At 37.0% G+C, this 25,564-nt stretch overlaps 1 protein-coding gene across 2 annotated transcripts; it reads right to left on the reverse strand.

The window, feature by feature from the left end:
* Window positions 1-1,322: 1,322 nt before the first annotated feature.
* Window positions 1,323-25,268, reverse strand: tango6 (transport and golgi organization 6 homolog (Drosophila)). Of its 2 annotated transcripts, none has more exons than XM_048168907.1 (18): window positions 25,145-25,268; window positions 24,181-24,827; window positions 23,237-23,353; window positions 22,965-23,127; window positions 20,404-20,513; window positions 20,041-20,203; window positions 19,812-19,879; window positions 19,600-19,712; window positions 19,349-19,525; window positions 18,443-18,569; window positions 17,270-17,464; window positions 16,720-16,854; window positions 15,721-16,215; window positions 14,190-14,247; window positions 11,225-11,383; window positions 8,944-9,095; window positions 6,195-6,308; window positions 1,323-2,035 (listed from the first exon to the last, which is right to left on the reverse strand). In XM_048168907.1, exons 1-18 carry the CDS (start codon window positions 25,194-25,196, stop codon window positions 1,859-1,861), a joined length of 3,222 nt encoding a protein of 1,073 aa, XP_048024864.1. In that variant the 5' UTR covers window positions 25,197-25,268; the 3' UTR covers window positions 1,323-1,858. The 2 variants fall into 2 exon arrangements, with proteins under 2 accessions (XP_048024864.1, XP_048024865.1); XM_048168908.1 differs by having other exon boundaries at window positions 20,404-20,510; window positions 25,145-25,211.
* Between the last annotated feature and the right edge of the window lie 296 nt (window positions 25,269-25,564).

Genomic DNA, 25,564 nt, shown 5'->3' on the forward strand with positions numbered 1-25,564 from the left:
AGTTTCCCTTTAAGGCTACTACACAAGCATTAAAAATTTCAGTTAAAATAAGCATCGCTGTTTTGCACATGGCTGGACGTTTTCTGTCAGGTGTAATACTGATACTAATATACAGAGTAACTGCTCCATCCATCAGTAATAATCTCTTTGCAAAGTCTTTGACAGTATCACAAAATAATGGAATTCACACTGAAGTTTGAGAGCTGAAACGTTTGTCTTTTTCACATTTGTGATCAATAAAAACGTAATAAACAGATTTTTTTAAAAAGTATTTATGGGCTTTTTGTGCCTTTATTCTGAGAGGACAGTAGAGAGCATTGGGCAGATAGAGGGGGGCAGGATCGGCATCGGACCTCGAGACATTTGCATCACATGTCGGCGCACTAACCACTAGGCTATCGGTGCCGACATAAACTGATGTTTAAGTGTGAATCACCATAATCCACACTAAAATGTTAAAAAGTTGTTGGTGCTAAACAGTAAAAAAAAAAAAAAAAAAAAAACAGCACAAAGTTTAACAAACTATTTCAGATTTTTTGTCTTCTTGTTTGTTATTCAAGAGTTATAGAAATTATATTTATCCTGGTTTCTCTTTTCTCAAAGTTTCTGAACACAGAAAATGCATTGTTGAGATGAAAATGTGGTCAATATGAAATCTAAATTGGTCATATTCACTTATTTTTCTACTGATCTTATTGAGAATGTTTCATTTGTGCATGTTATTCCAAAGTAAAACCTGTCTGTCTTTGTAATCTTTAATCAAAGTGTAATTACATTTACACAGTTTAAGTACATTTGGGCACAATTTAAATATTATTTTAGCAAAGTCTCATTCAGTCTGGCTCCAATCTGGTATTAAATGCCCCCAATTCCTGTCCTACATTTTTTCTGCTTTACTCAGAAATACTTAAAAGGGCAGTTTACCCAAAACATTTTCTCACCCCACCCCTTCCAAATCTGTGCCGAATTTCTTTGTCAGTGAAGATATTTTGAAGAATGTTGGTAACCAAACAGTTTTGGTAACCACTGACTTCCATTTGTACAAAAAACAAGACATTTCTCAAAATATCTTCTATATATCTATATAAATACTAAACCCACACAAATGCTTGTGTGTTATACAATGTGAATTGTTTTTACCAGATTATTATTTGGTTCACCTCCATTACCTTACAGCACATGAGGCAGACAGCAACTTGTGGCACTGCAAACTAACCCAGATGTTCAGACATGTGCTTACACTTACATTGTCTTTAAAACAGTCCTAGCAAAGGGAAAAAGAAACTGTTAACAACAGCATAATATAAACACATTAGACCAGCTTTGGAAAAATAAGCTCTCTTTATTTTATTTTAGAGACACTACCATTTTATGAGTTAGCATGAATGCTAACATTTGTATTTATATGGTATTTAACCAGCTCTGCTTCAGGGCAGACCCGAGAGGTCAGGATGCCATAGAGACGGTTAACATGAATGGGAAGTTTTAGTATTGTGCAGTGGGAGGAATTTTAAGAGAATGACTAATTGCCCTGTCGTATCTTACAATGATGTCATGACCTAGCCGTCTTTATATGTACCACAAACATTCGATAAAAAGCAAACAGGCATTTTATCACCAGTGCAGAACAGAGTGGAAACCAGCTATTGCAGGGCTCTTTACACAAATATATATTGTGCTTCTGGTGCCCTCTAACCTCAGTGTACCAGATAACAAAAGGTACAATGCTAGTTTATCAATGGAAAGACAGGTTTTTGTTGGTTTGAGAATGAAAATATGGGTCAGAATTTTTTTTTTTATAAATTACAGATGGTAATCCTCTGTCTACAAAAATGTTATGTAACTCCTGGAGCGCTTTTCAAGGAAGTACCACAATCTTTTTCTCAAGTTTTTGCTGAGGGAAGATGAACCTCCTCATAACATCATCCAGCTCCTCCAGAGCGAGCTGAGCATGGAGTACAGCCACGTCATCTGGGTCCGACCGCACCACCCACTTCAAAGCCCGATACAGCTCCAACAAAACATCCCCAAGAACCTGAAAAAGCAGAAGGGGAGACAGAAAGCACTTAGTGAGCAGATGTTTCACTGTACAACTTAAAGCGAGAAAAAGGACAAACAAGGAGGAGAAAATAATGAGTACAGTATATGTCTCTTGAGGCAGACGGTCTCTTGACCTTCTCCCTTACAGCAGGAGAGTGCTTTTGTAAGCAGTCAGCTGTTTTAGGCTCACACTAAGAGGACACCAGGCACTGAGACTTATGGTTTACCTGAACGAGCCATCTCATTACTCACTGCAACAGCTGTACAGAGTAACAACCGTTCTTCATAACAGAAGGACCTCTGTCAAGCTCCATCCTGGGAAACTCAACAGACGGCGGTGACAGACATGACTTCGCACCCGGGCCAATGCCAAAGCGCAGGCCAGAAACAGCACTGTCTGAAGCGGAGTCTAGTAAAACCTGTCCTATAAAGTGCATGTGCAAATATTTCAAAGATCAGGGTACTGACTAGGGTGGACACTGGTGCTGTAAATCAGAGGGTCAAAAGTATAAAAGGTCAATTGCAGCAGCAGTGGCCAGTTCAGTCTGCTCTGAGGTCATGGGATCAGTTCATGTGCGTTTATGGAGGGAATTTAAGATGTGTTGTATGAGGACAAACTCCAAAAAATTCCAAGTGTTGCAAAGTGAAGTAGTAAAAGGACAAAGCAGAAGATTTAGCATCCTGACATTTTGTCAACCTCTCTGCAAAATTAAATATATCATCTTATTACAAAAAAAATATTGTGCAAATATTAAACTAATGTAAATAAAATATTTTGAAGAAAAGTAATTTTTAAATTTAAATTTTATTATTGTTTTAATTATTTAAAAATATTTGTTATTTGATTATATTTATTTAGGCTCATTTATTTTTTATTTTCTATAGAAAATTATACTAACTATAATCACACTGGCAAATCTGGCAAATAAGATGAAGACATTATCAAGGTTTAAAGATTATTACATTGAAGAAATACTTTTGATGAAGGAAATAAGCGGTAACAGTGATCAAGTATCTCGTTTTCATGGAATGTGAGACAGTCTTGTGATTCATTCCCTATTATATTTAACTGGAATATTATCATCACACTGCAATATAGGGGAACAGATCTGAAGTCTGTGAGGCTGGAATGTCAAACGGCTGCCAGTTTGCTGACAACATAAAAAAAAAAAAAATTTAATCAATAAAATGTACAAATGTGGTCAGTGGTGTGGTTCATATGACCTCACAACAGGGTAAACATCTGTTGAATATGAATTTGGATGCCAATAGTCTGGTGGATCAGAGACTCAATGTTCTTACATCTATCCAAGCTGTTACACACCTCTGATTGGTTAATGTAATTACAGCTATAACTCTAAACTTGTGATGCATAAAACTACATAGAGTTTCTCAAAAAACACCTAACCCTAGACATTAAACTTTATTAACTCAGCCTGCACACGTTATGGACATCAATGATTATTAATTTGACTTGATGGACTTTTTTTTTTTTTTTTTTTTACCAGGTAAAAAAGTACCATAGTACTTTTCTTGGCAACACCTTACAACACTATAACACTGCAGGGACAATTTTTGCATGAGCAAGGACTAACTTTTCTTCTGAAAATATGAAAAAAGGTTATCGTATGATTTAGATCTATTAATTTTATCCATCAAGCACCAAATGACCTGTAGGAGCTATATCGGAAATTAAAGGAATTGCTGGGAAAGTGATGAGAGCCGTGGGAACAAGAGTGTCTGCTGAGAGTGATGATTAGACAGAGCATTGGTTATCTTACACTGCAGATGACCTCTAAATAAGAGAGCAGAAAATTACAGCTGCTGCTCATCAGTCCAGATGCTGGAAGAATTCCTCCCACTAAACATGTGCGTTGATCTGAAGACACCAGATCGGAAGACCTAACAACCTACTTCATTATACTCACACACAAAACACAGACATAACCTCAGAGAATGTCCTTCTGTTTTCAGAATTTACCCAAAAAAAAAAAAAACTTAAAGTGGATGCCTTTTCAAATGAATAAACTCAGTGATGATTTTGTGTTAAAAACATGCTGTAAATGGATAGCATCTGTGGCATGCTGTTGAATATCACAATTTTGTTTTGTTTTTTAAAAACTGATCAACTGACCAATGAAAGTAACCGTAAAGACATTTATAATATTACAAAAGATTTCTATTTCAAATAAATGCTGTTCTTTTGAACTTTCTATTCATCAAAGAATCCTGAAAATATGCATCACGGTTTACACAAAAATATTAAGCGGAAGAGCCGTTTTCAACAGGGATAATAAAAAGAAGTGTCACTTGAGCACCAAATCAGCATATTAGAATGATTTCTGATGAATCATGTGACTCTGGAGTAATGATGCTGAAAATTCAGCTTTGCCATTACAGGAAAATATTACATTTTAAAATTTAATAAAATAGAAATATAAAATAATTTAATTTAAAGGTGCCCAAGAATGCTTTTTCACAAGATGTAATATAAGTTGATATAAGGTGTCCCCTGAATGTGTCTGTGAAGTTTCAGCTCAAAATACCCCATAGATTTTTTTAAATAAATTTGTTTAACTGCCTATTTTGGGGCATCATTAACTATGCACTGATTTTTTCAGCGCGCCGCCCCTTTAATTCGCGTGCTCCCTGCCACACGAGCTCTCGATTATATTACAGCACATTTACAAAGTTCACACAGCTAATATAACCCTCAAATGGATCTTTACAAGATGTTCGTCATGCATGCTGTATGCATGCTTCGAATTATGTGAGTAAAGTATTTATTTTGATGTTTATATTTGATTCTTTATGAGTTTAAGGCTGTGCTCCGTGGCTAACGGCTAATGCTACACTGTTGGAGAGATTTATAAAGAATGAAGTTGTGTTTATGAATTATACAGACTGCAAGTGTTTAAAAATGAAAATAGCGACGGCTCTTGTCTCCGTTAATTCAGTAAGAAACGATGGTAACTTTAACCACATTTAACAGTACATTAGCAACATGCTAACGAAACATTTAGATAGACAATTTACAAATATCACTAAAAATATCATGCTATCATGGATCATGTCAGTTATTATTGCTCCATCTGCCATTTTCGCTGTTGTTCTTGCTTACCTAGCCTGTTGATTCACCTGTGCAGATCCAGACGTTACTGGCTGCCCTTGTCTAATGCCTTTCATAATGTTGGGAACATGGGCTGGCATATGCAAATATTGGGGCGTACACCCCGACTGTTACGTAACAGTCGGTGTTATGTTGAGATCCACGTGTTTTCCGGAAGTCTTTTAAACAAATGAGATTTACATAAGAAAGAGAAAGCAATGGAGTTTGAAACTCAATGTATGTCTTTTCCATGTACTGAACTCTTGTTATTCAACTATGCCAAGGTAAATTCAAATTTTGAATCTAGGGCACCTTTAAAGATTAAATTAAAATACTGACTAATTAAAAAAAAAACATTTAAGTCCTTTAAAAAAGCTTTTCATATTAATTTAAGGGCCTGTTCACATAAGATGTGTTTAGGTCGATCGGATCACAAGTGGATGATGCTAAATACATGTGTAAACAGTGTCTAAAATGCTTTGAGCTTGTCCACTTTCGACCATTTCCAGAGGTAGTCGCATCGAAAAATGACCGGATTGCTTTCGTAGTATAAATGCTCATGTGGTCGAATGTGTTCGAACAGCCACAAAAGACCACCTACTCTTCGCCTACTGACTTAATGCGTAAACATTATGGGAAGTGCACTAGCCAGATGGGATTTAAACTTTGTCGGCTAAAGACCCAAGTTTGGTTTGAAGATGAAAAATGTACCAAGCACAATGTTCTCTCACCATTCCTGATTCACAGTGTTCAGTGTGGTCTTGCGGCTATCAGATCAGAAACGAAAGCTGCTGCTCTCTGTATATTTTTCCATCGTCTCCTATCACGTTCATATGAAAATTGCAATATTTGAAAAATCCCACACACTTACCCACCCTCCCCTCGAAGACATCAGGTCAGAAGTGGTTGAAAATGGACAAAAGAGACAGAATAAAACACCATCATCTACTTGTGATCAGATACCAGGTGTAAACAGGGCCTAATACCAGCTACTGCATAATCACAAGTATCATGTTTAATTGAACACACATTTAAAAATACTCACCTGAGTTGTTTTATCACTGAGGCCCCTAAGAACGAGGGCAATGACATGGACCGCAGCCCTTCGAACCTCTGCTTCTCTGTCCGTCTTTATCAGGGCGGTGAGACACGTGCTCAGCTGCAGGGACCATACAAACAGAGGTCAAATACAAAGGACGCACGCAGGCTGCAGAGATCTGCAATGCTGCACTAGTTGATCTTTATGTCAATGTAGTGGGTCGATTGATGTCTAAACACATGCACAAGGGTTTGCAGTAGGCTGATGGTCAAGATGGTCTAGAACAGCCTGTTGCAGAAGGCTCTTTCATGAATAAGCAGCCCAGTTAGTCACACTGACAGAGATGCTTATTCATGAAGATCTCTAGACCACTGCCGCAGTTCAGCCACTTACAGTAGATATTCTCAACGACCGTATGCACAAGCGCTGAAAAATAAACAAACTGCTTTCCAACTGCAAGGCGTCACACATTTCACATATTGGCACAAGTATCAAAGAATACTAGATTTGTATTTCCTGAAGGAAACATCAATGCTTGCAAGGCAGCAAAAGTATAATGCTAAAGTCTCATAAGGTTTTAGGCTTTGATTCTGCATAAAATTCTGTTGACATGACTTGATGATTGATGTGATTCTGAGGCACAGGCTCTAAAATCGATTTGATTTAATTATGATTCATCTGGGTATATTTTAGTTATGAATGTCCATTTCACTTACATATGGAAAAAAAGAACTAATCAATAAAATAACCAGCTCACAAAAGTCATTTGTATTGTAAATTGGGCTGTACAAATACACTTGCATTAGTCACTGAAATTAGGCTTAGAGTAAAAGACTGATCTCAGGATTTTAAGAATTAATATGGGGAGTGCTCAACTGAACAAAAAGCAATACTTTCCCCAACCCTTAGGACACTTCTTGTTTTCTATAGAGGGTATGCATTGACGTCACTTCCCTGCCAGAACACGCTCCCTCAGCTGGACTGAGTGGCAAAAGAGCCTGCTGAATGACTGGATTTAATAGGGGAAACTGCGAAAATGCGAGTAAAACAAACGATTACACTTAAAGGTTGGGCTCGAAAGTGTTCCTTATAACATGCCAAAGAAACCTAATCCATGGATACTGGCATGCAGCCAGGAATCGCGTTTCCTGACATTTATATGTGCCTGATTTCGACGCCGGGGAAATACATAAAGCAAATCTGCCTGTGAATGCTTTATATAACTACAATATAGGTAGGTCTAAATCCGAATAATCACTTATATCAATGTTATATATATCGTCATATTGCCCAGCCCTAAAACTTGTATAGTTTTTGTCAGTGTTTATTTAAAAACACCGAATTATGCAGAATATAAGATGGTAAATATTTAATTGATGAGTTGTCAACATAATATATAACAATACAATATATAAAGTATGATTTCGACACAAAATGATAACTGCAAATCCACGTTTCTAGCCGTTTCTGTGAATTGTAGCGATCCATTTGCTTCTTTTTTCTGTAGCTTTTGGCAGTCTGTAAAACTATACCTCAGATTTTGCATCAAAGCTATTTGTACAGTCAATCGCAAAGCTCTTTCCCATTTTTGAAGTGTTTTGTGTGTTTTTCGTGGCATTCACGCTGAAAACCAATGCTGCCACTAAGTGTTTTGCCACTCAGTGGGCGTAGCCGTAGTCATAATGGTTGACGGTGACGTGACGTGCATACCCTCGAGAATCAACATAACGCAAAACCAACGTATTCTATGCCACTTTCACAGGTAGCTATAAATTGTTAAGTAAGTACTACCAAAGTCATTTCACTCGGCGGCCATCTTTGAAACGCCTCTTGGGCATCCTGGGCATCATGCAGCTCCTATCACTTTGAATGGGGAAACATCAAATTCTCCAAAGCTGTTTGCCAAGCTTTCGATTAAATTTCATATTTGTAATCACCAATGAAATCTGACAACTGTCATATAATTTTTTTCCAAACGCTCGAATCAAGACAAAAAAAAAAAAAAAAAAAAAAACTGTATTTTTCAGGCTGGATCAAGCTAAAGCGCATGCGCAGACCTAAATGCGCGTCTCTATTTATATAGAAACCGGTGCTACTAACGGCTGCAATGACGCGATGACTTTACCAGTCGGCGATTGGCTCTTATTTAGAAGGCGGGACTTATTCCGCCATATTGCGCGTTTCACTTTCTCCCATTCAAAACAATACGAGTGACACGTCTTGTGTTATTCTATAGTCTTTGGTACTACAAAATAGGCTAATCACAATATGCATTCAATACACAAATTGAATCAAGAAAAAAAAACAAAAGCAATTCAGTATGCAAATCTTATGGTGTTACCAGCATCTGCTAACATTCTAAAATGGAACATTTTCATTTACAGATCTATTTTACTAGCATTTAAATAAATTTTAACATACACAATCAACTGCTACATAAAGATTTGTGGTCAAGACATTGGCTGATTTTAATGAGCAAATCAATGAAATTGATGCAGTTCAGGTTCATTCATCTATCACCCATCTGCACTAGCAGAAACCCTGATCTCAGCACTACTAGTAGTGATCTTGTGTAGAGAGATGTGCATTGTGTACACACATACACAGCTGTGCCGAGTAAAGAGAACGATGACATCAGCCTCGGGGATCTACTTAAAAAGAACTAATTACAGACTAAACGACGCACAGATTCGGCTTTTCATCAGCTTGTCTGGTTTTCTTGACTTGAAGGTTTTGAATACTAGAGTAGTACTACCTCTTGTGCCAGTGGTCCGAGGGAAAAGTTGAGACGTTGGCAGAGTTCACCCAAATTAGAGAGGCTGCTGGCACGCACACTACTGTCCTCATCTCGTGTACCGCTCAGGAACACACCAATCAGAGGGCGACCATAGTGTGGAGCAAGGTCACCTAAAAGACAGAATGTCCAAGATTTGTTTTTATTTGTACAGATATTTAGATGTTTTTTTTAAGACACATACAATATCGTTCAAAAGTTTGGAATTATTACGTTTTTTTTTTTTTTTTTTTTTTTTTTACATTTTTCAAGCAAGTATCTTATGCTTTCCAAGGCTCCATTTATTTGATTAAAAATACAGAAAAAAAAACAGTAATATTGTGAAACATTACAATTCAAAATAACTGTTTCCTATTTTAATATATTTTAAAGTGTAATTTATTCTTGTGATGGCAATTTTGTTTTGTTTTGAATTTTGTGTCAGTGTCACATGATCCTTCAGAATCATTCTAATATGCTGATTTGGTGCTAAATTACTATTGGTACTCAATTACTAGTAATGGTTCTTATATTATCAATGTTGAAAATAGTATTTGCTGCGTAATATTTTTGTGGATATAAGTTTTTTAGGATTCTCTGAAGAATAGAAAATTCAGAAGAACAGCATTTATTTGAGATTTATTATTAATGACTTTACTGTCACTTTTGTTCAATTTAATACATCCTTGCTGAATAAAAGTAGTACTTTCTTTTTTCTTAATTCACCCCAAACTTTTGAATGGTAGTGTATTACTGACTCCACAAAAATACTAAGCAGCACAAATGTTTTCAATATTGGTAATAATACACCAAAATCAGCATATTAGAATGATTTCTGAAGGATCATGTGACACTGAAGACTGAAGTAATGGTAACTTGTAAATTCAGCTTTGCCATCACAGGAATAAACTACATTATAAAACATATTAAAATAGAAAAACAGTTCTTTTAAATTGTAATATTATTTCACAATATTAATATTTTACTGTATTTTTGATCAAATAAATATAACCTTTGGTGAGAATAAGAGACTTCTCTCAATATTCCAAACTTTTGACCTGTAGTGTATAAATAGATATACAGACTTAAAATAATAAAAATAAACTTGGATTCACAAAAACAATCCAAGTTTATTTAATATCATTTTCTTATGAAAACACACACACACACACACACACACACACACACACACACACACACACACACACACACACAAAGCTCAAGTCGCCACTCCTCTTCCAATCTCTCCATCTCAGTGTGAAAGTCTGAGAAAGTCCAAAGCACGTACCTAAAGCATGAGCAAAGTCACTAAACTGGGATTTTTTGGCTCATGAGGACTAGGTATTAGTGTAAGAGGAATTTACATTCTTTATAGGAAATAAATAAGGATAAAACTAGACAAAAGCAATTAAAATGGCTGCCAGGTGGGTCTGGAGGGACTTGCTGCCCACAGCTGATTTTTTTTTTTTCAGGCCCTGTTTGAAATATTATTCAAACTGTATAAAACCTTCAAGAATCAATGTGCCGGGACCTATTCAGACATCAATGTCCACTTGTTCAGCTGACCAATCCTTCAGAAGGATCAAAAGAGCTTTAACGGCTATTGTTGACTAGATCTACGAGAAAAAAATGGGTGTCTGATGGGAGGAAAAAAGAAAGGGGCAAGAAAAAGTGTAACACTTCTTTGATGCCATGGTTCTTGTTAACTGTGGCCATCTGTCCAAGCACCTTATTAATTGGAAACCAGTGGCACACTTATGCAGGAATAGGATTTATTTAATTACGCATCGGATTACAGCATGTTGTGGTTAGACGTTTAGTTATTTATTACAAAATCAAGGATTTAAGGATTGAAATAAGTGTCTCATTAGATAATACTCAAGGATTGAAAATGTAAATTGAGCTCAAGTGTGCGGGTGAAGTGTGTGATGCCCCCTGCTGTGTGTGAAGGCGCTATGAATGTGACAGAGAGCTGTGAGACTCATTGTGCGGTTTCAGCGGACTGTAGCAGCTGTTGGGCTTTTTCAGAGCTCGGTCTGTTAGCGTTAAGGAGCCGGGCCAAGAGGACATGCCTTCAGACTCAGACTGAATGATCTCGAGACACAATGAATAACCGCACACTTGTGCTGGGGATACGACACTGCACAGATCTGACAAACAGGTCCTGAAATGGAGCATGTTTATTAAAAGAAAGTATTTTAAAGGAAGGAAAGAAATACAGAAAGAAATATGAAAAAGACTACAGACAAGTGACTGTGCTCACCCATGGCCCTGCAGGCTCTCATTAAAACCTCGCCCACTTTGAGGCGTGTCTCTAGGGAGCGCTCTCTTTTGGGGGGACAGACAGTTGCCCCGGTCTGATACTCTCCCAGCAGTCTCTGCAGAATCTGCTCAGGAAAAGAGTCAGCCAACACAGCCAACCCTGAAACAAAAAAAAAAAGAAACAGCAGCTTTGAATAAAGACTAAAACTCTGACAGACCCTCTTTAAGACAGGATGAATAAAAAGCACAGCAGGCTGCCAGAGCATTAAAATCTTAACTTAGCTATTCCTCAATAGGGCAAAAAAGGGATGGTTGAGATGGTTTTGACCATTTATGGACAAAAGGTGAGATAACATTGGTTGCAAATAGAGCTGGTTTAGCTAATCAACCTAAAATAGATCACCCCAAATCTGTTTATTGGCCCAGAAACAGCGTCCTTGTAGATCCCAAAGCTGTTCTTAAAATAACCAGACACACATATACAAAAGAAAATCCTCCACAACTGACGATCAATATCCTATGGAAGCTTGTTTCCGCCATGAAATAAAAAAATTAAAAAAGTTAATTCCGACTTTTTATCTTTTTTTCTTGCAATTGTGAGTTTAATTCTCACAATTCTGACTTTTTTCTCAGAATTGCAAGATATAAACTCACAATTGTGAGTTATAAAGTCAGAATTGCAAGTTATGAAGTCAGAACTGTGAGATATAAACTCACAATTCTGAGAAAAAATATCAGTTCGACATTATAACACGCAATTGAGACTTTATATCTCCCAATTCTGACTTTTTTTCATCGCAATTCAGACTTTTTTTCTCAGAATTGTGAGATATAAACTCGCAGTTGTGCATTATAAAGTCAGAGTTGCCAGATATAAATCACAATTTGTATTCTGACTTTATAACATGCAATTCAGGCTTTATATCATGTAATTCTGACTTTATTACTTGCAATTGCAAGTTTAAATCTCACAATTCTGACTTTATAACATGCAATTCTGACTTTATATCACGCAATTGCGAGTTTATATAACGCAATTCTGACTTTATAACATGCAATTCTGACTTTATATCAGGCAATTGCGAGTTTATATAACGCAATTCTGACTTTATATCACACAATTGCGAATTCTGCAAAAACTCACAATTGCAAGACAAAAAGTCAGAATTGTGAGAAAAAGTCTTAAAGGGTTAGTTAATATTAAACCACTGTACTCACATGAACCGATTTAAATATGTTTTTAGTACCTTTATGGATGTTGAGAGAGGAAGTGTCCATTACTCCCTATGGAGGCCTCACGGAGCCATCGAATTTCAACTAAAATATCTTAATTTGTGTTCTGAAGATTAACGAAGGTCTTACGGGTGTGGAACAGCATGAGGGTGAGTAATGACAGAATTTTCATTTTTGGGTGAACTAACCCTTTAAGTACCTTTTTTATTGTTTTCATTTAATGGCAGAAACCAGCTTCCATAATATACCCCAACGTTCAAAAGTTTGGGGTTGGGAAGATTTTTTTTTTTTTAAATGTTTTTTGAAAGGCTGCATTTATCTGATCAAAAATATATTAAAAACAGTAATATTGTGAAATATTTTAACAATTTAAAAAATTTTTTTTTCTATTTTAATATATTTTAAAATGTAATTTATTCCTGTGATGGCAAAGATTAATTTTCAGCATGATAAATCCAGTCTTTAGTGTCACATGATCCTTCAGAAATCATTCTAATTTGCTGATTTGGTGTTCAAGAAACATTTATTATTATTATCAATGTTGAAAACAGTTGTGCTGTTTAAAGGGATAGTTCACCCAAAAATGAAAATTTGATGTTTATCTGCTTACCCCCAGGGCATCCAAGATATAGGTGACTTTGTTCCTTCAGTAGAACACAAATGATGATTTTTAACTACAACCGTTGCCGTCTGTCAGTCAAATAATGCTAGTGGATGGGAACTTCTACAATAACAGTAAATAAAACTTGCATAGACAAGTCCAAATTAAACCCTGCCTGCTCGTGACGACACATTGATGTCCCAAGACACTAAACGATCGGTTTGTGCGAGAAACCGAACATTATTTATATCATTTTTTAACTCTAATACACCACTATGTCCAACTGCGTTCAGCATTCGCTTAGTGAGGTCTGATCTCGCTCTGACAGCGGAAGTGATGTCTAGCACTCATTGAAGTATATGCGCGAGACATTACTGCCGTTGTCAGAGCGCAATCAGACCTCACTAAGCGAATGCTGAACGCAGTTGGACATAGTGGTGTGTTCGGTTTCTCGCACAAACCGATCGTTTAGGACATCAATGGGTTTAATATGGACTTGTCTATGCAAGTTTTATTTACTCTTATAGTAGAAGTTCCCATCCACTAGCATTATTTGACTGACAGACGGCAACGGTTGGAGTTAAAAATCATCATCTGTGTTCTACTGAAGAAACAAAGTCACCTACATCTTGGATGCACTGGGGGTAAGCAGATAAACATCAACTTTTCATTTTTGGGTGAACTATCCCTTTAATATTGACTACTTTAATGAGCACAGGAATCAGATGGTTTGTCTATTCATTACAGCAAAGCCTGGTCATTTAACAAATGAAAGGTTTAATCAAACGTCTGTATTCTTTAAGAATGAGTAACATGGGGGCTGAACACATATTGTAATGCCTTGAGGTAAAGCTGACAGTGAGTTCTGCTGGCAAAGTAAATCAGGTCAATGCAATGTCTGTGCTTTGTATTTACAACAAAACAAAGTCATTCAACTGGTCAAAAACAAATAGTTCTATTATGTATCATTACAACTACAAATAAATCAAAATTTGATATTCATTTCTTAAATCCTTCAATAGTCTTTAAAAAAAAAAAAGAAATGAATCAAAAGCAGGTGTGATTGTCATATTTTGTTGTATTTCTAAGGAGTTTAGGCTGTTTTCTTTTTTCAAACTAATGAAGGAATTACCTTGAATGGCAGACAGATACACAAAGGAGTCTTCATGTTCCAGGTTTTCCAGAAAGAGCTGTAACACATTGAAATAATTCACTGAAAGCTGAGCAAAGAATTAGGGCAGAGTTAATTAATTCCTTAGTCTAATTATCGCTGACAGTTTTTCAGTTCTCAGCGAGTTTACAGTAATGCAAATTAAAACATGTCTATGGCCTGCGGTTTTAAAAGATTTAAATGAGTTCACATGAGGTGAAGTGGTATGACTTTGAGAGAGAATGAAAGAGTAAGCAAAAATTAATACAACAGATAAGACGTTTATGTGTATTAAGAACTCTGACAGACACTGACACAAATAAATATTTAAAACATACTGAGTGAATCAAAAGGAAAAAAAAAAGTCACTTTTTTGAGATTCATATATGCTAATGGATTACTGGGTGTTATGTCACTGTTAGCGTGATGCTCTGTGTCTGTGTTTATGTGTGAATTAGTTGTATTTATGAAGCGTCGGACACAGAAGAGGCTCTTATTACAGAGAATATTAGATGAGACATAGAAGAAAGCCACTCATCATAACTAGATCCCACAAGAGTCTTCAGACGCCCTCAAGCAAGAGGTTTTACACACCAAACATCCCTCCTCATTTATAAAACATGGTCTAGACCCTCACCCACCCTTCAACACTAGCACACAGGAGAAAGAGGAACACTGAAAGTCACTGGCCCATATAAACAATGTCACCCAGGGAAGAAGAGTCTACGCAGTTCCCAGGAGAGACGTGTACGTGACACTAGACTTTTAGCATCAGAGAGAATAATGAATACTGGGAGAATAAGTGTTTATCAGATAATATAATGATCGCCTGCATCAAAGCGCAATTCTAGAACTGTAAATGCGACAGGGATTGTTTTGACAACGTTGTTGTGTGTTCGTGAAAATTTTTAGTACATCGTTGTCATGTAAACATATCCTAAATCAGCCATTAAGAATAAACAGTAATAATTTAACTGGAAATAATACGCAGAAATTAGTGTGATACAAAAATATGATATAAAAATAATAATTAATTATACAAAAAATTGTTAAAATATTTTGCCTTTAACAATAATAAAAATATTTTATAATTATAATATTTACTGTATTTATATTTACAATGCATTTGGCAGATGCTTTTCTAATTATTAAAAGTGCATATTTATGTGTTCCCTGGAAATATTATATATCTATGGGAAGATGTGTTCACATTATAAAGATCATCCATTGTCAATAGTGTCGTGATGCATAAATCACAAACTTCATTAAAAACCAAGCAGCTTTCTGTTAGTCAAAACAGCAAAATTTGCATGACCAACATGAACACAAGCAAAATCTCCCGATTATGCAGATTTCTAGTAAAATTACTAAATTCCACCTGCAAATTTCCACAGAGCAATCATAAATGTGACCACTTTCATATCATACATAATAAAAATTTTAAAATTCATGCCAGGCCAGTTTTATCTGTTTTAACTTGCATATATAGATAGATACACATCAATACACTCACTGTTAGTAGTTTCTCCTTGTTCTGCAATGCCTCCTTGTCTCCATCTCTAACAGAGCGGGTCAGTGAACGCAGTGCTACGGCTCGTGTGGGCACATCTGGGTCACAGGCTTCCAGCAGGCACTCAGAGAAAGCTTTACTGGATGAGGCCTCAGAAATCCCAGGATTGGGTATTCTTCCAGCTGTCTGAAAGTCTTTAACTTTGGGTGTTACACTAGGATCTGTTGTACGTTTGGGATGTGTGACTGATTGTGAGGGGACCTGGGCTCTGGCTGGGAGGGAGTTTGAACTGTGGCCTGCAGGTTGAGCAGGACTGTGGGCAGTACTGTGCTGGGTGGCTGTTCTGGGGACAGTTGTAGGGCAATATGCCCCATGTGTGGCAATAGTGGCCCTCAGATCGGACGCCAGCTCCTGGATGACTGGCTCTTGGTGCTGCTGGGAAATCTGTTCCAGGTGGGGCAGCAGTGCAGCCATCGATGAATAATCATCTGCAGTGAGCTAAAAGAAGGTATACATAGGTACATAAATAATATGTCCATGAACATTTTTTCCTAACATCAAGATTTTAGGTCAGACTTTGTCTATAAATGATGGCTGTCAATTGATTAAAACTTTTAATCATACTAATTACATAATATGCTAATTAATCAATAACAATTAATTGCATATCAATATTGCTAAGAACTTCCCAAAATGAATATATTACACACAAAAAATATATATTAAAACTCAATTTACTTATTTTATTATTTTGCCCTTTTTGCATTGTTTTAATTAATATCACACCAACAATAAATGTATATTAGTGCATATTTTGTGTGTTGTAAGTGGGGACAACTTCTATGCAGTTCTTTTAAATAATACTGTGTATTATTATGTATTAAATATATTGTAACTACTCATAAACACGGCAAACAGCTTTTCACTAGGAGAATTCTTACAGTGAGCAATTCCTCTTAGAGTGAGCAAAGGACAGCAGCAAAATGTATAATAATACACTACCTCAGCAGCTCCAGAGAGTAGAGTGGCCACAAGCCCCATTCCCATACTGAGAGTCTGACTCTCCACTGGGCTGTCAGTGCCACGCTCCAGACTAACACATGCTCTCTGCAGCATGGACGCTATGAACCCAACCACCTGCACACAGAGAGGAGAGAGAGAGAGATGTATTGCTCTTATGTAAATGGCTTGAGAGATCACACCTTCTTACCTTATCACGACATAAAGTAGTACAACTGCTGATATAACACAACTGTGCTAAATCAGCCATAAGAGGCTCATACATGTGCCCTAAATAACAGTCAGAGTAAAGGTATTCTTTGTTGCGAGTTAAATGGAACAGATCTGGCCAGGGGATGATGTGCTCTATTTTTAGATGGCCCATGTTTCTCTTATTAAAACCTCAGTTGAATGAAAGCAGAAAAGAAAAAATGATAAGAAAGTTTAAAATAGTTTAAAATTAAAACTCAAATGTAACAATTCACTCAGGAAAAGAGAGAACCACTTAATATGTTTAAGTAATGTCAAGTGAATGACTTCTTCTATATCACACCTGAGTGGGCTTGGAGAGCAACAGAGTGTGTGGAAGACCCTCACACATGATGGCCAGTGCCTGCAGCAGAGCAAGTCTCTGTCCGTGTCCACCTGCACACCCCAGCAGGTGCTGCTCTAACTCCAGCAGGGTCATAGATGAGGTGTCCACTTCCTGCTCAACCTCGTCCTGCTCAGCAGCCACAGCTGTTAAATCCTGGAAACAACACAAAACAGACACACAATGAAAAATAAAAGAAAATCTGGTGATCTCAGCATCTACTTTCAATTTCATGCCACTTTCACAGTATTCGAAAGTCAATTTACTAGGGAATTCTGGGAAAGAAATTTCCAAATCTTTAAATGGTTAGTTCACCCAAAAATTAAATTTCTGTCATTAAGTACACACCCTCATGTTGTTTCAAACCCGTAAGACCTTCTTTCATTTTCGGAACACAAATGAAGATATTTTTGATGAAATCCAATGTTTTTTTTTTATCCCCCATAGAATGCAATGTAATTACCATCATTCAAGATCCAGAAAAGTAGGAAAGACATCATTAAAATAGTCAACGTGACTACAGTTGTTTAACCTTAATTTTATGAAGTGACAAGAATACTTTTTGTGCGCAAAACCCCCCCAAAAATTACGACTTCTATACTCTGTCTTTCTCCTACGCAGTTGACGCAGTGCAACATTTCTGTGTTTATGTCCAAATGCTGGCTCAGTATTGGCCGACACTGTTCACAAAAGGTATTCTCCTTGCTTCATAAAATTAAGGTTGAACCACTGTAGTCACATGGATGATGTCTTTTTTAACAATGTCTTTAATACCTTTCTGGACCTTGAATGATGGTAATTACATTGCGTTCTATGGGGGATAAAAAAAAACCCTTGGATTTCATCAAAAATATCTTCATTTGTGTTCCGAAAATGAAAGAAGGTCTTACAGGTTTGGAATGACACAAGGGTCAGCACTTGACAGAAATTTCATTTTTGTGTGAACTAACCCTTTAAGATTGTTCTTTTTAATCCTTTACTCTACATTCTGAAGCATTCTTGGGTCTTCAATCCTTGCTTTAGAGTCTTAAAAACAACTTATGGGCATTCGTTTATCTTATGTGCTGTAGTTTAGACATTGTTGAGCTACATTAGAAACGGTCAGGCTCAAACAGAACTGGCAGAGGTCAGCACCTGCAGCAGCAGTAGGAAATACTCTCCAGGCAGGTCACTGTCCTTCATCTCTCCTAATAACTCCACCAGACACTGGACTCTCCACTGCTCACCTGAGACCTTCTCATACAGAGCATCATCTTCATCACTGTTAAAACACAGAAAAAAAAGGCAGTTAATTATTCTGTATGCTTTGCAACATAACTATACCATTCAAAAGTCGGTAACACTTTACAATAAGGTTTATTAGTTAAACATTAGTTAATGTATTAACTAACATGAACTAACCATGAACAATACACTTGTTACTGTATTTACTAATCTTTGTTAATGTTAGTTAAAGAAAATACATTTGTTCATTGTTTGTTCATGTTATTTCACAGTGCATTAACTAATGTTAACAATATTTATTAGTAAATTTATTTTTTTTTTTTTTGGAGCTACGAAAACCACAAAACAACATATGCAAAACAAAATAAATTTTTGAACAGTTGTGCGGCTTAATTATTTTTTTTTTTTTTGTGGAAACTGTGAATTTTTTTTCAGGATTCACTGATGAATAGAAATATATTTAAAATAGATATCTTTTGTAGCATTATAAATGTCATTATAAATATAAATACAAATAATGTAAATATAAGTAATGCTTAATTTCATAAAAGCAAATAAGATGCACACAAAATTAATCAATAAAAATCTATATTTTACACAATATCAACTTTTAAATTCATCACTAAACACTTAAAAACATGCATTGTCCATTTTAAGGTTCTCGGTTTATTTTAAAATTCTGCTATTTTGCCAATTAGACCATGAACCTATAAGCTCAAATTGGCAAAATACTGGCTGGTAAATCATACTGCCTAATATATCACTACTTTCCACAAAACACTGTATAATTATTGTATGGTTCTCATTTATTAATACCTGATAAGCTCCCTCACAGTAAGTCTGGCCCCTCCTTCACTGCCAGGTGAGAACTGAAAGCCGTGTCTGACTCCACTCACTTCTCCCAGCAGTCCACACAAGCGTTTCAGCAGCAAAAGAGCTACTGAGCGCTCTGAGTGAGACAGGCACCATATCAGGATCTCCTGACAGGATGTACTGTTGGAAACAACCACTTTTAGTCTTTTCCAAACATCTATTACAAATGCTCCATATTGGAAATGCAGACTGACCGTAAATGAGAGACATTCTGTTTGGTGAAGCAAAAGAGATTGAACAGTGCTGAGATGACATCTGCTAGAGCTTTCAGCAGCACTTCTGATGGATTATTACCCACCACACAAATCTAAATAGAATAAAATAGCATTCTTATGTAAATGATTATATAGTAGTTTCATATAATTGATGATATGGAGCATTAAACAATAAAGAATGCTTGGCTTACTTTATATACATCCTCAATACAGCGGGTCAGCTCCCACTCCTCCACTGCATCCTGGGATAGATCATCTCCTACAAAAGCTTATCAGTTAATTTTGTAATGCTCAAAAGAATATATCCTTTGCATCTTGGGACAAACATTAGCATGCAACTTGATGCAGCTTTATCACACAACCTAAATTAAATCAGCCACTATAAAAATGCTAAACTGCGGTCACCTAACAAATACTAACCAGTTCCCTGTGCACAGCGGCGAAGTGGGGAGAGAAGAGGAAAGAGCAGGAACTGCCGTGCAAACTCAGGCCGATCTTGCACCATGATGAGCGCCGCCCTGGTGGCCACTCTCTGGAACTGCTGTGCAGTCAGCTTGTCTTTGAAATGCAGAAGCTCCAGAACCTAAATCCAGTGATATTACATTCTATGATTACAGTAAATTTTAAACATTCTGTATAGGTTTTTAGGAAACAGATGGCAATGAACTCTTACTTTTGTTTTTATATGACAACCGTTATCTTTTGCAAACCAAATAAAACTCTAAATAACAATTACAGCGATAATCTCACTATTTTGACTGTAATGAAACAACATTACTTCACCTGTGGACACACTTGACTGTAATAGCTCTCAGCAGAAAGGGACTGCTGAGGACAGGCAGCAAGAATCTTTGCCACAGCATCACATTTCCTCCAGTCAGAGTCGCCACCTGCTGGTCAGAAATGTGAAACACAGGTAAACATAACTGAAAGCACATGCTAAACATTCATAGCCATCATAAAAAAAAATAAAAAAATGAGAATGACTTCCCATGGAATGATAAACCTATTGGAATTGTTATGTACTGGATGAAAATACACATTTTTCCCACCACCATTCAAAAAATGAAGATTATATAACTTGGCCAAACCCACTGACAATGTGCTGTTTATAGAAAATGCAAAACTTCCCACTCATTGACATATCCATCAGTCCAATATTTATCAGTTTTCATCTAGCCGTTTTAACCGAGACGTAACATGTTTGTCTCCTTCACAGTCTGCAGCTTTTTGGGGTTAATTAATTGTAATGTTCCAGGCAATAGCACACAGTTCCAGGATGTTGCATTTAATTTATAAGTTTGTGGACAACAAAACAAAACAAAACAAAAGCATGAACACAGGTTGCAATGTATTTATACATGTATTTGTATCCACATACTAAAAAAATGGTGCATAAAGTATCAGTGAGAAATGACAAAAGAATTGCATAAATTTGAAATGTTTTAAAAATGTATTCTTTTAACCTGTTTACTAGTAAATATACTAGTTTAGGGTTGCATTACTGAAAGAATTTTAAAATAGGTTTTGAGGTTAGTAACAAAATGAATATATTTTGGTATAATGCTCATTTGTATAATATTAAAGGGTTAGTTCACCCAAAAATGAAATTTCTGTCATTGAGTACTCACACTCATGTCGTCTCAAACCCTTAAAGGTGCAGTATGTAAGATTTTCTGTCCGCTAGAGGTCGCTAGAGGCCTATTTAAAACAAAGGGGTAGCTTGATGACGCCAAGTTTAAGCGCAGAATCTTGGGACATGTGGTCTTCACCTCACAGCCTGTGGAAAATAATCGAGATAGGACTCGGGAAGAAATCATGTTCATGGATGCGATTATTAACGTTACTGTAGTATGAAGCAGAGCAGGATTGAGAGTTGTGGGAGCTGAACGAGGCCGCTGGAGCGATTGAGCAACACACGATTCACGAGCAGTGGAACTTTTATTATGACACAGTCGCCAGCGCCACTTCCGCTTTTCCGGTCATGAGTATGAGGTAACGCAGCTCTGTTTATCATATTAGATACATTTGAGCGTGTTGAAAATGATGTGATAACGTTACTCTGTGCGTTCGCTCGGCGGCTGCTGTGAGACACTTGTTACACACTGCAGAAAGCTAGATCGATTTTAGAATATCATATTAAATGCTGGATGGCTTGTGTTGATAAATGGCATGCAATTCATTTTAAAACGTATTGTATGATTCAGAAAATGCTGTATTACTGTTACTAAAAATAAAGCTGCATCTGATTATGCTATGTTAGCTACTTCACAAAAAAGTGTTTTTCTCTGAGGCATGGTAAAAGCATGGTACAAATCAGTTGTTCCCTTGCCTATTAAAACACGTACTATATTAAAGCGTCTTTGGTGTTTCCATGGTTTCTACAAAATAAAACAGGAAACCAAGGGTATCGTGAGTATGACGCAATTGACAGACGACTCCTCACACGTCCCGGAGCCTTGGTTAAAATTGCAATTTTCTCACGATTTACAAATAGTTGCAAACATTTGTGATATTGTAAGTACTCAAGTGAACAAAATATATAACACTGGCCTAGTGGTTTTTGGATATTTTACTTACATATTGCACCTTTATAACCTTTGTTCATCTTCAGAACACAAATTAAGATATTTTTGATGTTGGTGCCGAAAGCCTAGTGGTTGGTGCGCCGACATATGGCGCAAATCCGTTCATGGGTCTCGAGGTCTTTTGCCAATCCTGCCCCCCTCTCTCTGCCCAATGCTTTCCTGTCTGCTCTCTACTGTCCTCTCCAAATAAAGGCACAAAAAGCCTAAATATAACTAAAAAATGAAAGATATTTTTGATGAAATCCGAGGGTTTCTGAAGCACAAATAGGCAACAACGTCATTGTACATTTTGAGGTCCAGAAAGGTACTAAGTTAAAAGTTGGAATAGTCAATGTGACTACAGTGGTTCAACCTTAAACGTTATGAAGTGACGAGAATACTTTTTTTTCCTACAATGGTAGTCCATGGGGGCGAAATGTGCTTGATTACAAAAATTCTTCCAAATATCTTTCTTTGTGTACAGCAGAACAAAGAAATGTATACAGGTTTGGAACAGCTTGAGGGGGAATAAATAACAGAACTTTAATTTTTGGGTGAACTATCCCTTTAAGATCTAGTATGACCCACTAGCAGTTAGTCAAGGGGCATTCAATCTTACTATTTAGTATCAAATTAGGACAATCTACGTTTTATGTAACTGACTTAAAAAAAATTTATGAACAGTCTTAAAGAAAACAATTTGATGACTAACTTGTAAGACTAGTCTTAGTGATTTATGTAACCAGCTCCTTTACTCTTTGCTAAATTCAGCCTTACCTCCGGTGCCCTCTAAGATGGCCCTCACCACTGCCTGGACTCCTTGTGGTTGGATTAACCTGTCAGACAGTAACTGTCCACACAGGCGCCTCAGCCATGGGGGAGCTTGGGCTAGAGCCTTACCTCCCCCTCCAGCACATCCGCCTCTGGAACCTGAAGATGCCTACAGCAGCGTGACAGAGCACATAAAATACACAGGACATGTCTCTGAGGAGTCACACAAATACTAACACATCAGAGAGGTATTCAGAAAGATAGTGGGCAACACACACCTGTTTCGGACCCCCCTGCAGAACAAGCAGCTCTTTGATGACGATTGGCTGATACACTTTCCCAAGAAGACTGTGGAGTGCTTCTTTGCAGGTCTTGCGCTCTTCTACCGTCAGTCCCTGTGGTAGATGAGAATATTTATATATATATATATATATATATATATATATATATATATATATATATATATAAATAATGATTGATTAATTAAATTAATTATATATATTATTAGTTATTAAAACTGTGACCTTAATTGTCTACTAGCACCTGTCTACTGTCCTAAGGACTGTTCCAAAGGTGCATGTGCAATGGTTCAAAGCTGTTAGTTTGATACACGCTCCGAACCACTGATGGGCGATTTCAAAAACACTGCTTCATGAAGCTTCAATGCTTTATGAATCTTTTGTTTCGATTCAGTGGTTCGGAGCACGTATCAAACTGCCAAAGTCACATGATTTCAGTAAATGAGGCTTCGTTACGTCATATTTGTTTCGAAATTTCAACGGTTCACATGACTTTGGCAGTTTCATACGTGCTCCGAACCACTGATTCCAAACAAAAGATTCGTAAAGCTTCAAAGCTTCATGAAGCAGTGTTTTGAAATCGCCCATTACTAGATATTGTTGAATAAAGTTGTTATTTTGTTCTTTTTGGTGCACAAAAAATATTCTTGTCACGTCATAATATTAAGGTTGAACCACTGTAGTCACATGAACTGATTTATATATGTCTTTAGTGCCTTTCTGGGCATTGCAAGTGTTAATTATCTTGCTGGCAATGGAGGCCTCACTGAGCCATCGGATTTCATCAAAAAAATTTGTGTCCTGAAGATGAACAAAGGTCTTACGGGTTTGGAACGACATGAGGGTGAGTAATTAATGACAGAATTTTCATTTTTGGTTGAAATAACCCTTTAAATATTGCTTTGATATTAGTGTATTTTTACCTTGCCCTTTGTACCATCTCCTTCAGGCCTCTGGGGTCGATAAGCTAACTGACACAGAGCTGCCATGATGTCCCCCAGGTGGCGTGTAAACACAGGAGTTGCTAGTGATGACAGTGCAGACACCTCCAGGAGCACATTAGTGGTGATAAGTAGACGGCGTTCCCCTACAGGGGCCACATCGTGTCGGACTGCCCCCTCCACTGCTGCCCCAAAGACTGACCTCAGCCCCAGTGCCACCCCTACACCAGGAGCTAAATATGGGCAGAGACCCAGTGTGACCACAAACTGCAGCACAGTGCCCAGTGTCTTCTGTTGGGCCACACTCAGAACATCTGGGGGAAGTGGTGGAGCTGCTTCGGGGGTCGCAGGATTTGGTGCAGCAGGAATCTGGTTAAAGGCTTCTAGGAGGCGGTTGAAGTGACGCGCCAGGCAGAGAAGTAAGAGAAGACATTCCTGGACAAAGCTCCAGGTTAGGTCGTTAGTATCACTGCAAAACCATGTGATGTCTCTCCTGACCTCCTCCAGAAGATGTCGGGCTTCCTCCATCTCTTCGTCTCCAGACATGCGCTCCCGAAGCTCTGACAGGTTCCTCTGGAGAGCCGACACAAGTGCTGTTTGTGGGCTTTGCCCATCGCTCAACTGAGCCTCTGGAAAAAGAGTGTGCGTCCATCACTCTTTAACAAATTTGCAAATAATAAACAATACTCAAAACTGCATGACTTTTTATCCTGTGATGTTTGACAGAATGACAGTCAATATTCACTTTTTATTGTATGGAAACTATTGTATGGATACACTAAAAGTGTAAGTCAAGGCTGTTAGTACCAAAAATATTTTGTGTTTCACGAAATAAACAAAGAAAGTCATGCAGTTTTAGAAGAACATAAGGGTGTGTAAATGATGATTATTAATACTAATGTAATAAAACATCCCTTTATGACCCTGAGTATATATATTTCCTTACCTCGAATAGGTTTCGTTAATATACTAAGAGACTTTATTAATGCTGTGGTCATTTTTCGCCACACTGCAATGTGTCTACAGAACTTTGTCGCAAAGCTTTAACGTAACTGTTGTTGAAACTGATGAGAAAGATTTTCAAAATAAAAGTCACACTTAGTACCACAAAATAAAAGCTAGACTAGACTCGCACGAAACCCAAAAAAGAAAGGCAAAATATTGCAATGAAAATCATTTATTATGACAATAATCTACATTTTACATTTTCATAATCTTAATGGTGAATGGTTTGTACTGTAAAGTAAACATCTGTCTATTTACCTCTGAGTAAAGGCACTAAAACAAATGGTACAATAATTTATATATACTTTAATCTATCTACTATAGTAACAAAACTGTTTTCTTTTAATATATTTGGGGTGAA

This window comes from Megalobrama amblycephala, linkage group LG19, assembly GCF_018812025.1.
Source record: "Megalobrama amblycephala isolate DHTTF-2021 linkage group LG19, ASM1881202v1, whole genome shotgun sequence".
Taxonomy (NCBI): Eukaryota; Metazoa; Chordata; class Actinopteri; order Cypriniformes; family Xenocyprididae; genus Megalobrama; species Megalobrama amblycephala.

What these genes read in the sequence shown, in the direction of transcription:
- tango6 (XM_048168907.1), bottom strand. Translation starts at nt 25,196, where the DNA reads ATGACCACAGCATTAATAAAGTCTCTTAGTATATTAACGAAACCTATT. An exon ending in GAGATGGTACAAAGGGCAAG is followed by an intron (nt 23,354 to 24,180) that starts GTAAAAATACAC and finishes CATCTACCACAG; the next exon opens with GGACTGACGGTAGAAGAGCG. An exon ending in GTATCTGTCTGCCATTCAAG is followed by an intron (nt 11,384 to 14,189) that starts GTAATTCCTTCA and finishes TTTTTGTTTCAG; the next exon opens with GGTTGGCTGTGTTGGCTGAC.